At 42.7% G+C, this 14,486-nt stretch overlaps 1 protein-coding gene across 1 annotated transcript in view; it reads left to right on the forward strand.

Moving 5' to 3' along the window:
• The first annotated feature begins 6,225 nt into the window (after positions 1-6,225).
• The window catches only part of LOC126094708 (probable cytochrome P450 6a13), a 125,052-nt gene continuing 116,791 nt past the window's right edge, over positions 6,226-14,486 (forward strand). Inside the window, exon 1 of the mRNA XM_049909241.1 lies at positions 6,226-7,002. Within this exon, the coding sequence (XP_049765198.1) occupies positions 6,668-7,002 (335 nt within the window). The 5' untranslated portion in view covers positions 6,226-6,667. The remainder of the gene's footprint in view (positions 7,003-14,486) is intronic.

Genomic DNA, 14,486 nt, shown 5'->3' on the forward strand with positions numbered 1-14,486 from the left:
TACAAGCGAAGGTCATTATCCAATCAAAAGGATGTGTATTAACAGTAAAATGACAAGATAATAAGCCAATTACAGTTATGTCAATCGATTGTCCTCCGGATATAAAATCCTCCACAATAAAAAAATTGAGACGGTACAGCCTCAGCTATATCCTGCCCTGCAACCACAGCTGAGCACACAACTGTAATGGGAGCTGTTAACCGGTTCCATCAGCCGAGAGGAAGATATACTTTTGGAAACAGGTCACCCAAATGGTGGCACCGTCTTTTTTATTTTCATTTGGAGGTTTCAATAGAAAAAAACAGTTTCATTAAGTGGATCTGTAACAGTGGGGGAAAATGTGGCCATCTTTCTTCTCACCTTCTTCTTAAAATGCAGCTTTCAACTAGGAGAAATGTAAAGAAAAAAAATCAAACCGAAACTATGTGGAGTTTACTATTTCATATTAAATTAAGTGAATTAAAATAATATTACAGTGCAGAATAAATATGTTTGACTGGTGCATAAGATCGTAACGTCTTTGGTCTGCATGTTGGTATTCTGGTTGCTATGACTTTATTTTTCGATTGTCATTTTTTATTTGCAATTGACTGCTGCTATTTGGGTTTACATATTGTCATTTCGTCATTTGGTGATAGTGAGTGGAGCTGTGGAAGTTAGAAAATGGAGTACCAAGTGGAGAAATCGGAACATTTCTGACATATATTTCTGTTTGAGTTAAATAGTGGGGTGACAGCAGCAGAGGCAGCTAGAAACATTTGCGCCGCATGTGTGGATAATGCCATTGGACAGAGCACGGCAATAAAATGGTTTTCTCTCTTTTAAGGAGGATCATTTCGGCGTTAGCGGCTCTCCAGGTTCAGGAAGACCTCCGGGGTTTGCTGAAGATCGTTTAGACACATAAATCACCAGTGCTCCCCGGTTGTGTATTCGGTAACTGGGAAGTGCGATAAATACGAACATTCCACCATCGCGCGAATTTACGTGCAATGGGGAAGATTCAAGAATTGGGTGTAAGGGTACCGCGTGGTCTGAGCCAAAATCACAAATAATCAAGGGATGGCCATGTGTGCTTTTCTGCACGCTCGTTATATATTGTCTCGCGAACAACACCGATGATTCCTATACTGTATTGTTACTTGTGATGATAAATGGTGCATTTATGCTAAAACAAGAAAAAGAACCGAATGTTTGAGCCTAAACAAACGAGCAATTCGCCGTACAAGGACTTGCGTGCATCCACAAAAGATAATGCTATGCATCTGGTGGAGCAGCGACAGTTTGGTGTACTACAAATTACTTCTCCAGAGCGTAATGATCAATGCTGACACTTATGGTCAACCACTGAGATGTCTTGCAGGCGCAGTTCAAGGACACCGACCAGGAAGACTGCTACACCACGATAACGCTCGCCTGCATTCTGTTACACTCTAAAACGCTGTACAGAGTTTGGGTTTGGAAACCGTTCCACACCCACCTCATTCACCTGATCTTGTGCTCTCAGATTTTCCCCTTTACCGCTCTCTATCGCGCAGTCTCCAAGGAACTCCCCATCGGGATGAAAAGGCTTCCCGAACATGAGTTCTTAGATTCAAAAGTACCCTATTTCTACAGTCGTGGAATCGAAAAGTTACCCAAACGTTGGCAGACTGTTGCAAACAGTGAATGAGAATATATTATTGCTGATTAAAGTGTATGTTATGTGTGTCTGTTCTGTACATTAAACTTAACGAAAACCGACCTATAATAAGTTTAAATTTGGACACAAATACGAGGGTCACTCCAAAAGTAATGCACACTATTTTTGTAAAAATATAGTTTTCATTCTGCGTGTGTGAAAGTTGTACAGTGTGTAGATACATCCTTCCCGCTTGCTTTCAAACATATTTCAACCTATTCCCGTGAGTGGCGCCGTCACAGCATGTCTTCAAGATGGCTGCTACACTCTACGTTCGTCAGAAGCAAAGTGCTGTCACAGAATTCCTGTGCTGTGGAAACGAGACAGTGGGAAACATCCATAAGAGGTTGAAAAAGGTGTATGGAGATGCTGCTGCCGATCGCAGTACAGTTAGTCAGTGGCCAAGCAGGTTACGTGATGAAAGCGGGCACGGCAATATTGAGGATTGTCCTCGCAGCGGCAGGCCTCGTACTGCACACACTCCAGACAATGTGCAGAGAGTTAACGGAATTGGTGACTGCTGACAGACGCATCACAGTGAACGAATTGTCACACTACGTTGGGATAGGGGAAGGAAGTGTTCGCAGAATACTGAACGTGTTGGCGTTATAAATGGTTTGTGCCAGGTGGGCTCCCAGGATGTTGACAGTGGCTTACAAAGAAACAAGAAAAACGTTATGCAGCGAACTTTTGGAACAGTACGAGAATGGTGGAGATGAATTTATTACAAGAATTGTGACAGATGATGAAACATAGCTCCATCATTTTTCACCAGAAACGAAGAAGCAATCAATGTAGTGGCAACATGCAAATTCACCCAAGGAAAAAAAAATTCAAATCCACACCTTCTGCTGGAAAAGTTATGGCTACGGTGGTTTCCGATTCCGAAGAACTCTTGCTTGCGGACACCATGTCAAGTGGGACCACCATAAATTCTGATGCATATGTCACGACACTGAAGAAACTTTAGCTTCGATTCAGTCGTGTTCGACCACATCGGCAAAAGCAGGATTTTTTGCTCTTGAACGACAATGCACGGCCACATGTTAGTCAAAAAACCATGGAAGCGATCTCAAGACTCGGATGGACAACGCTGAAACATCCTCCTTACAGTCCTGACCTGGCTCCATGTGACTATCATCTCTCTGGGAAACTGAAAGACACTCCTCGTGGAACAAGGTTTGAAGATGATGACTCCCTTGTGCACGCTGCCAAACAGTGGCTCCAACAGGTTGGTCCAGAATTTTACCGTGCGGGTATACAGGCACTGGTTCCATGATGGCGTAAGGCAGCTGATAGGGATGGAAATTATGTGGAGAAATGAAAATATTGTTCCTAAAGGATGTATCTAGACACTGTAAAACTTTCAAACATGTAGAATAAAAGATGAATTATTTTTAAAAAATTGTGTGCATTTCTTTTGGAGTGACCCTCGTATGTAGTAAACAAAATTTCTACATGCAATGCTCATGTAGAAAAACCATTAGGCGGATGTAAAAATGTTTTATCCATAAGTATTTTCGCATATCTTTATATTTCTACAAAACAGTGGAAAAAAGACAGTAAAACTTTAACTGAGGCAGTCAGGAATAAAATTACATAAAACTGCCCAAACAGAAGCCACACATTGCACAGCTGAAAAAATTAAGCGATAGCTCAAGCATTAGGCGGCAGACAACGAGCCTCTTGGCTCCAGTCAGTTGATAAGTTCAACGCTAGATCGCAGCACCACGCGGATGTGTGACTTCCACATCCGTATGAACTCAGGGAAATAAATTTGTCTGTGGGGCACGTGTGTCCCGCTTGTCATGAAAGGGTTACAAATCAATTTCCGCTAGTATTATATGTAACAACAAAGCACCGTGAAATGTATCCGCGGTTTGAAATATGCCCCTCTTCCACTTGTATAATGGAATAGCGACAATACATACATGCGCCAAGAAACATTGAATCGCAGTTCTTCACAACACAGGCACTGATATTTCGTAGTTATCGGCCACGACCAAAGTTCATGGCTTGTAGAAAATAAACTAACGCTAACTCACAGTAAGACTCAGTTTTTACAGTTTCTAACACGCAACTCAACAAAACCTGACGTTTTAACCTCACAGAATGGGCATATGATTAGTGAAACTGAACAGTTCAATTTCTAGGTGTTCAGATAGTAAACTGTCGTGGAAAGCCCACGTTCAGGATCCTGTTCAAAGACATAATGCTGCCGTATTTACTATTCGAACGGGATCTAAAGTGAGTGATCGTTCGACACGAAAAGTAGTGTGCTTTGCTTATTTTCATTCGCTTACGTCGTATGGTATTATATTTTGAGGTAACTCTTCCAATTCTAAAAAAATATTTTTGGCTCAGAAACGGACGGTTCAACGAATAAGTTCTAGAAGCTCAGAAACTCTCTGTCGACCCCTGTTCGCGAGTCTGGGTATTTTGATATATTCCTTACTGTCATTTCTTGTTAACAATATTAGTTTATTCGCAAGAATAAGTAGCTTTCACTCAGTTAATACTCGGCAGAAATTAAACAAAGCACCATGAAATGTATTCGCAGTTGCAAAATATCCTTAACTCTTGGGCAGAAAGGTGTGCAGTACACTGCTGCATCCATTTTCAATAAGCTTCCACTCTAATTCAAAAATATCAGCAATAATCCACGCGCTTTCAAATCGAAATTGAAGAGTTTCCTCATGGGTTAGTCCTTCTATTCTGTCGAGAACTTCCTTGAAAATTTAAGCTGATTCTTGTTCTATTGTTGATTGCGTTTACTTAAATTTATGGACTGACTTTTTTCGGGTTCATAAACATTTTATTTTTATCTGTTATTACTTTTACGTTGTAATTTCCATGACCTTGGAGACTTGATTCTTAATTTGTTCCTACGGAACTTGATGTGTAAATAAGTAAGTAAATAACAGAGGACGTGCATGTTGCAAATAAAAATGTCTCCCCTGCACGACAGCTTTAACGGGGTGCACGAATACAGTTATGACACATTGACGATGACGTATGGAAGTTTTGACCTGGACATGAGTCGTACTCGGGCTGCCGAAGTGATTAAGGCGACCGTAAAGCGAGAAAACTGGGTTCGACTCTCGGTCTGCACAAATTTTCACTGTCGTCATTCCCTCTTACAGCAGGAGGTGGTTCCTGTTCCCAACTGCGAATATATTGAAGTGTTTCATAGAAGCTATATTGCTTGTAGCTTAGGACAGATATGCATGTCCGAAGAAACACTTTGCATCGGACTTCTTCACAAGACAGGTACTGCAGTTTCATAAAAAAACATGTTTCTTCATCCTCTTCGACATCTACATCTACAAGGACACTCTGTACATCATATTTAAGCGCCTGGCAGAGGGTTCACCGAACCACCTTCACAATTCTCTATTATTACAATCTCGTAAAGCGCGCGGAGAGAACGGACATATGCTCGTATATCCTACCATACGGGCTCTGATTTCCCTTATTTTGTCATAGTTCTCCCAATATATGTCGGCATCAACAAAATATCTTCGCATTCGGAGGAGAAAGTTGGTGATAGGCATTCCGTGAGAAGATTCCCCCACAACGAAATACGCCTTTGTTTTAATGACATCCATCCCAAATTCTTTATCATTTCGGTGTAACTCTCTCTTCCATTTCGCGATAATACAAAACGTGCGCCCTTCTTTGAACTTTTTCGATGTACTCTGTCAGTCCTGTCTGGTAAGGATCCCACACCGCGCAGCAGTATTCTAATAGAGGACGGACAAGCATAGTGTAGGCAGTCTCCTTAGTAGATCTGCTACATTTTCTGAGTGTCCTGCCAATAAAACACAGTGTTTCGTTAGCCTTCCCGACAACATTTTCTGTGTGTCCCTTCCAATTTAAATTGTTCGTAATTGTAATTGCTACGCATTTAGTTGAATTTACGGCCTTTAGATTTGACTGATATAACCGAAGTTCAATGAATTCCTTTTAGCACTCATGTGGATGACCTCACCCTTTTCGTTATTCAGCGCAAATTGCCAAGTTTCGCACCATACAGATATCTTTTCTAAATCGTTTTGCATTTTTTTAATCTTCTGATGACTTTAGTAGTCGATAAACGACAGTGTCATCTGCAAAGAGCAACCGAAAACGGCTGCTCGGATTGCCTCCCAAATCGTTTTTATGGATAATGAACAGCAAAGGGCCCATAACACTAGCTTGGGGAACGCCAGAAATCACTTCAGATTTACTCGATTACTTTCCGTCACTTACTACGAACTGTGACTTCGCTGACAGGAAACCACAAATCCAGGCATGTAACTGAGACGGTTTTCCATAAGCACGCAAATACACGACAAGCCGCTTGTGTGGTAGAGCCGGAAGACCGAGAATCGTGTCAAGGTCAGTCGAGTAAGTCAGTGTGTTACACGAGAGATGGCAGCCGCTGGTGAGCGAGCAGCTTTTAGCGCCCGATATGAAAAGATTAGCGACGGTTGACGTCACGACGGTCACGTGACGGCCAGACTGCATCTGTCGGCGAGCGCTGGGGCTCAGTCGCTGCCAGTTGGCCGTCCCGAGGCGCTCAGCGCAGCTGGAGGCGGGCACTGGACGCTTCGGTCGGGCCCCACCAGGCGGAAAGGTCAGTGCGCGCTCTAATCTACAGACACTGTGCGACGTGGACGCGGCTAGGATTTTCAGTTTCACGTCACTAGAGGCATGCTTCACATTCTTTCAACGCTCTTGTTGTTATCATTACCACATCAACTTCGCTATCCGTCTTCGAGGAGTGCGCGACCATTTATTGTTTGGAGAAATGAGATGCAAGGAAGGAGGTGCAACTGCATAACGCCACTACATCTTTAATGGGTAGCTGGTAAGAGAAAATCAGTTATAAATGACGCTAAAGGTGAGCAGTCGTGGTACATATTTCACGCGGACACGTAGCAAACGCACGGTGTTGTGAGGCGGTTGTGGAGCTCCTACGGGGTGCGCGGATAGTTGCTGCCCGCCATGGCGACCCTGGCATGGCCGGTGTGTGACGCCAGCTGGGTGACCGCCGCGCTGTCGGCGCTCGCCTTGACGCTGCTCGTGGTCGGAGCCCACGTGGCCCACAACTACTGGCGCCGCATGGGCGTCATGCAGGCGAGGTCGCTCCTCTTCCTCGGCCACGCCGGGGACCTGCTGCTGGGCGCGAGGAACCTGTGTGACGTCATGGATGACGTGTACCACCAGCTGGAAGGACACCCGTACGGCGGCTTCTACATGCTGGACAGACCGTGTCTCATGCTGCGAGACCCCGATCTCATCTGGAAAATGAAACAGGACTCCGAACATTACTCCCGACGGTAAGTTTCACCTTTTTTTCCTTTTTTAGGATGAATTATTTTGCGCCCAGGCAATTTACAATTACAATTTGTACAGAAACCAGATGGCAGTTATAAGAGTCGAGCGGCATGAAAGGGAAGCAGTGCTTGGGAAGGGAGTGAGACAGGGTTGTAGCCTATCCCCGATGTTATTCAATCTGTATATTGAGCAAGCAGTGAATTAAACGAAGGAAAAATTCGGAGTGGGTATTAAAATCCATGGAGAAGAAATAAAAACTTCGAGGTTCGCCGATGACATTGTAATTCGGTCAGAGACAGCAAAGGACTTGGATGAGCAGTTGAACGGAATGGATAGTGTCTTGAAAGGAGGATATAAGATGAACGTCAACAAAAGCAAAACGAGGATAATGGAATGAAGTCGAATTAAGTCGGGTGATGCTGGGGAAATTCTATTAGGAAATGAGACACTTAAAGTAGTAAAGGAGTTTTGCTATTTGGGGAGCAAAATAACTGATGATGGTCGAAGTAGAGGGGATATAAAATGTAGACTGGCAATGGGAAGGAAAGCGTTTCTGAAGAAGAGAAATTTGTTAACATCGAGTATAGATTTAAGTGTGAGGAAGCCTTTTCTGAAAGTATTTCTATGGAGTGTAGCCATGTATGAAAGTGAAACATGGACGATAACTAGTTTGGACAAGAAGAGAATAGAAGCTTTCGAAATGTGGTGCTACAGAAGAATGCTGAAGATTAGATGGTTGGATCATATAACTAATGAGGGGGTATTGAATAGGATTGCGGAGAAGAGAAGTTTGTGGTACAACTTGACTAGAAGAAGGGATCGGTTGGTAGAACATGTTCTGAGGCATCAAGGGATAACCAATTTAGTATTGGAGGGCAGCGTGGAGGGTAAAAGTCGTAGAGGGAGACCAAGAGATGAATACACTAAGCAGATTCAGAAGGATGTAGATTGCAGTAGGTACTGGGAGATGAAGAAGCTTGCACAGGATAGAGTAGCATGGAGAGCTGCGTCTAACCAGTCTCAGGACTGAAGACCACAACAACAAAAAGCACAAGTGTTTTTATTAGTTACAAATTCAGGACTGAGAGGCTGCAGTCGATCTGTAAAACTTCTTCTTCCTGACGTTTCGTTGCCAACTGCGGGCAACATCTTCAGGGGTGAGTCAAAGACTGGCTGCCAGGCCGTGGAGGTCCCGTTTATATAGAGCGCGTAGAGGGCACCACCATACATCACGTGGGGCCGACTGTATATCTCACTCTGACTAACGTCATTATTCTCGATTGAAGATAATCGACTGTCGCATCGTTGGTGCAAAATCGGCTGCCATATCTTACCTAACTTTAAGCCTTCCTCTTTTCCGTTAAAGTTGTTGTGGTGTTTCCGAATCTCTATAGCTTCTCTGTACACGCGTGCATTATAATGCGATGTCCTGGCCACCACGCTCGTCTCACTAAATTTTATTACATGATCACCGTCTTTGACAGTTGCCACTGAATGTTGTCGGGCACTTTCCTTCTCGGATAGAGTGCTCGATCTATCTCGTTGTCAGCGAATCCATTTTTCTTAAAAGCCGGTCACAAATGATTTAGTTCATTTTTCAAATAAATAAGCTCTCTCCACCAATGTTTCAAGGACACATCTCTTCTGCATGGTATGATGGCTTAATCTGTCGACAACCATCCTTGTTAACATTTAACTGACATTGTAAGTGCGGTCAAGTTTGCTCAACATTTTAACGCCACAGAAAAGCTCCATTCCAACTGCAACAGTGTCAGACATATTGGAACAGCAGTTAACGTCATCACAATATGAAACATGGAGTGGAAAAATAAATAAGTTGTAAGGTGGCTATAATTTTGCGCCTTACAAGCGCTCATCTACATACCTTGCCATGATTTAAAACCGGAATTAAGTATCGTTTGATAGGTTCTGGTTCAAAAATGGTTCAAATGGCTCTGAGCACTATGGGACTTAACATCTGACGTCATCAGTCCCCTAGAACTTAGAACTACTTAAACCTAACTAACCTAAGGACCGAAGCACGACTCACGCCAGGTCCTCACAGCTTTACTTCTGCCAGTACCTCGTCTCCTACCTTCAAAATTTACAGAAGCTCTCCTGCGAACCTTGCTGTGAGTACCGGGCGTGAGTCGTGCTTCGGTAGCTCAGATGGTAGAGCACTTGCCCGCGAAAGGCAAAGGTCCCGAGTTCGAGTCTCGGTCGGTCACACAGTTTTAATCTGCCAGGAAGTTTCATATCAGCGTACACTCCGCTGCAGAGTGAAAATCTCATTCTGGTAAGCTAAGGACATCACACACATCCATGCCCGAGGCAGGATTCGAACCTGCGACCGTAGTAGTCACGCGGTTCCGGACTGAAGCGCCTAGAACCTCTCGGTCACCGTGGCCGGCGGATAGGTTCTGCATCGTATATATTTAAAGAAGACAACTTGGAAATAGCTGCTAACGCTTATTGCATGAAAGGTGATGGATTGTCACTACTATCAAAATGACGTAATGAATGATTGCCTATACTAGCAGAGGTTGGAACGCCAGTTGAAATGAAAACGCAGGCGTAACTCAGACCCTGGGTGGAAAAGCCCGCACAGGTGTGTTGATCCTGCTAAAAACAGCAAGTAGCCCAAGACAGAGGTCGGGGCACGTGAGTGCTGAAGCACAATAGAGTGGCGGCTGGCTGGTATTGTAGCTAGGCTGGAAGGATAACCAGAAACTTTGAAAATCTTGGTCGAAGCAGAGAGGAACAAGGAAGCGTTACCTCACACTGGCTGGGTTATTTCAGAGGATTTTTAATCTGAGAAGCGTACCGTTGTATGAGTTCCTAATTAACGTGGATAGGCATTTTCTCGCAAAATTTCCGCGCTGGACGACAAAAGAATAAAATATGGTTGGTCGGTTTCCGGAGGAATCTGTAGAGAGCGCGAATATTCCGTGGTTTCCAGAATATGATTCACTTTCTGCAGTTAACGAGGGAGGGGAACCGAGCTTTACTGGGAAGCTAGCGATGGAGAGAAAGGGCCTTCCGATTTGAGCGCCCGTGTTTCACGATCGCTTTGTGTTGGCTTTGTTGGTACAGACACTGTGTTTGCTCTCAGGAGATTTCATAGTTAGAACGGTTAGGCACTGTACTGTTACGAACTCATACGGTTCTGGTCTTCGTCATTGAGTATGCAGTGTTCAGTGATTGAGAGCACTTCCTCTGTCTACACTCAAGCAGAGACATTACCTGAATTCCGTCCTTGTGGCTGGGAGTTCGCGTTTTTTGTCTGTAGAATACAGAGACGAGAAGACAGTATTAGATTATACTAGTCAGAGGATCACCCTCTGCTGTCCTAGTGTTTGAAAGAGTTTATTTTGTGGCTGGAGTTCTTCCATCATCACAGACGAGTACACGAACCTTCACTCTGATGCACAGATGCAGTACATACGATAATATTGCTAATTGCATCGTGTTGTTAGGCCTATAAGGCTAAACAGCTGTGATCACATAAATTTTATTTCCATTGAGGTTGCACGCCGCTGTAGATCATCTTTGAAAGTAGTGTCTTCAAGTGTTTGGTACGTAGATGATGTCAGTCATTTCGCGTTATTTATATTAGATCGCGTTGACATAAAAAGAAGCAGATTTGGGCAATTGATCGTGATATCAGTTAGGAAATATAAACATTTGTAAAATTAAGGCTGGCTCTGAGCACTATGGGACTCAACATCTTAGGTCATAAGTCCCCTAGAACTTAGAACTACTTAAACCTAACTAACCTAAGGACATCACACACACCCATGCCCGAGGCAGGATTCGGACCTGCGACCGTAGCAGTCCCGCGGTTCCGGACTGCAGCGCCAGAACCGCTAGACCACCGCGGCCGGCTAAAATTAAGGAGTTTTTAATCCACAGAAAATGTATAAGCAGAAACAACATTTATTATTTAGTAGTTACCAGTTCCCTTAATCATTCATTTATATGTAGGTTGTTCAAATGTGTGTGAAATCTTACGGGACTTAACTGCTAAGGTCATCAGTCCCTAAGCTTACACACTACTTAACCTAAATTATCTTAAGGACAAACACACACACCCATGCCCGAGGGAGGACTCGAACCTCTGCCGGGACCAGCCGCACAGTCGTTTAGGTTGTAATTTATATGTGAAGAGGAGGAAATATTATCAGAATTAAGATTGGTTGGTTGGTTGTTTCGGGGAAGGAGACCAGACAGCGAGGTCATCGGTCTCATCGGATTAGGGAATGACGGGGAAGGAAGTCGGCCGTGCCATTTGAAAGGAACCATCCCGGCATTTGCCTTCAGAATTAAGAGATCCTAAGATCTGCTTCAGGGGGTAGTCAGACAGGGCCAAATCTTGATTTTCGCGTTCAGTGTTTTCCGTTGTGCACATTCATTTTACACCTGCATGGAGTAGCATCTTGGACTGTTGTTAGCTCTGTAGACCAATGTTTCAAAGACACATGTCTTCTGCCTGGGATGATGGCTGGAATCCTTACGGAAGTAACGGTCAGTGTGTGTATCTTTACTATACACTTTTTGACCTAGACTCCCATCTGCCCGTTTAATTACTGATACATCCAAAAAATTAAGTTGTCCATTGCTCTCTTTCTCCATAGTAAACTGTATCTTTGGATTAATACTATTTAGGTGCACCAAGAAACCATACAATTCCTCTTCACCGTGATTCCATAACACAAAAGTGTCATCTATGTGCTCTATATAAACGGGACCTCCACGGCCTGGCAGACAGTCGTTGACTCACGTCTGAAGATGTTGCCCGCAGTTGGCAACGAAACATGAGGAAGAAGCATTTTTGCAGTTCGACCACGGCCTCTCAACCCGGAAGTTGTAGCTAATGAAGACGCCGGCCGTGAAAGCCTACACGTTATGACAGGTGTTTACACAAATGCCTGTACATTAATCTTGTTTCATCAGAATTTCTACCAGCATTTAGGCATTTATCGCAAGAAACTTTTCTGAATTCTATTTTCATAACAAATTGCAACCTCATTTTCATATCATCTACTGAAGAACTAAATGGAACTGGAAGTGCTGGAAAGTTTGTTTGCATGGGCATCTTCCGCAGCAGCTGTTAAAACCATTTACTATAGGTTACCCATCTTCAGCTTATTGCAGTTTAATTAAAGAGAATTACACCAGACGCGTTTCGTTTTTATTTATAAAGGATCTTCGGAAAGACTACATTGCACATATGCACTTGGTAGTTTCTGTCATTCTGCAATATTTCTTCCACTGCATTATTCACACTTCACTATTGTGAAGTGTTTTTTACTCTGCACAGTCACAGTGTTTATGTCGGTTCATTTGTTTTCGTTCACATTGTGAAAAAAAAGGAGTTCCTCAGGCTGGCAACACTCAAAACGTGAACGAAGACAAACGAACAGACATAAACGCTTTGACTGTACAGAGTGCGAAACACTTCACAAAAGTAATGTGTAAATAATACAGTGCAATAAATACTGCAGAATGGCAGAAACTGCCAAGTGTGTATGTACTTCGAAGTCTTTCGACACCAACCGGGGGGGGGGGGGGGGGGACATGTAAAAAGACAGCGTTAGTAACTTGCACACCAACTTTATAAACAAAAAAATGTTTTTAACGTAAAACAACCAAAAATGTATAAACATATGAATCCAATTTGCCGAATAACCAAAAGTTAAACTCATCTGGTGTAATTCTCTTTAATTAAACTGCAGTAAGCTCAAGAGGAATAACCAGTAGTAGCTATGTAAAGTACTTTCTACAAAATTTTGCATGAACTTTCTTTGCCTAGTTTTCAGTGATGACAGATGGTCGACCACCGTCAACTTCTTCCCGAACTGTCATGTTTAGACGCTCTAACTCATTTTCTTACCATTTCCTCGCTGGTAGAATTTTCACCATGAACAACATAACTTGTCGATTGAACGTGACTTCTTCTTTTTTATCTTCCTGAAACGTTTCAGCTCATGCAGGTCTATCACAGAGCCTCTTCAAATTTTCGTTCTTCTCCACCAGTCCATCATTCAGCATCTCCTCTCATTCCAGTCGTCTTCAGTTCACGTCATCCTTCACTTGGTCTTCCATCTTGTTCACCGTCTTACAGTTGGTCTTCGTCCAAATTCTGCCCATTTTAGTGCTCTTCTTGGAAGTCTTTCTGGTCCCATTTTTTTAATGTGCCCGAATTAGTGAGGTCTATTTCTCTCCACAGTTTCTTTTAGGAGACGATTTGCTAGGATTTTTCGTGTAGGTTCATTACTAATCTTCGCCCTTCCCGTGTTACCCAGGTCCCTCACAAAAAGTGCATCTCTGTTGCCTGTATTCTGCTCAGACCTTTCTTTGTCCAACATTCTGATCCATAGATCAAAACAGGCCAGCAAAATTACTTGTACATCTGAATTTACTTATGTCCAATAAGCGGTAATAAAATTTCAAAACATTTTCTATGCTCTCCGAAATTTCATTCTTGATGTTTCCTTTCTCACTCCCTAGTTACTTGAATGCACCTACGTCTTTAATAATTCTTCAGTTACAGCTTACATCGTTCATTTATTCATTTTTCCTTGCTGATTTTCATAACATCACACCTGCTTCTTCAATTTCTCTCTGCCAGGTATTGAGCTGTTCTTTCCATTTCTGCTCATTTTCTTCCCAAATCATCAAATCAACTATATTTGCTACGATTTTCTTGTCATCTGCTGTTGACGGTTGACGAAATTTCCTTATAATGTCGTCCATGACTAAGTTACAAAGCACTTCTGAGTGGGTACTTCCTTGTCAAACACCTCTACTCGTTCTAAATCATTCTTATTCTTTTCCGTCTATTAAAACACAGTTCAGGAATTTTTTGTAGCTGTTTCAGATTTTGAATTGGATTCTATTTTACAATTTTAGTCTATTCAGACCTTAACGTATCTCTTCCCTTCTAAGATTGTCATAAGCCTTTATTATATATGTGTAAATATAACATATATATGTAAATATAACATATGTAGTTGATCTTCAAGGTCGGAATCCATGATTTTTTTCTCTTAATTGTGGTTCTATATAACTCCTGGTTTTCTGCAACATTTTCTTTCAACCGTTGTGACAACAGAGCAAGCGTTGTCAGAATTTCATAGATAAAACGAACGAATGGCGTTTACATAACGCCAGCACGGATGACAATATCCACATATTTCTCCAGCAACAATACCCCATGACAAAGGAAGTGATGAAAATTAAAATTAATTCTTCAGAAGCTATTGTGTTGGTAATGGAGGAGTGGACTGTGGTCAGGAACGAGAGGTATTTGACTGTGACAGTACACTTCTTTAAGGAACTGGAGATCGCGTCTTCCCTAATAGTATAATATATTAGAAGTATAAAGTACCACCACTTACGTACACGATTTTTAGTATATATGTTACAACTATCCACTTGTAAAAATTGCGTAGCGTTCATCTCTCCATCCGCTAACGCCCAGTGT

The sequence above is a fragment of the Schistocerca cancellata genome, chromosome 8 (assembly GCF_023864275.1).
Source record: "Schistocerca cancellata isolate TAMUIC-IGC-003103 chromosome 8, iqSchCanc2.1, whole genome shotgun sequence".
Classification (NCBI taxonomy): Eukaryota; Metazoa; Arthropoda; class Insecta; order Orthoptera; family Acrididae; genus Schistocerca; species Schistocerca cancellata.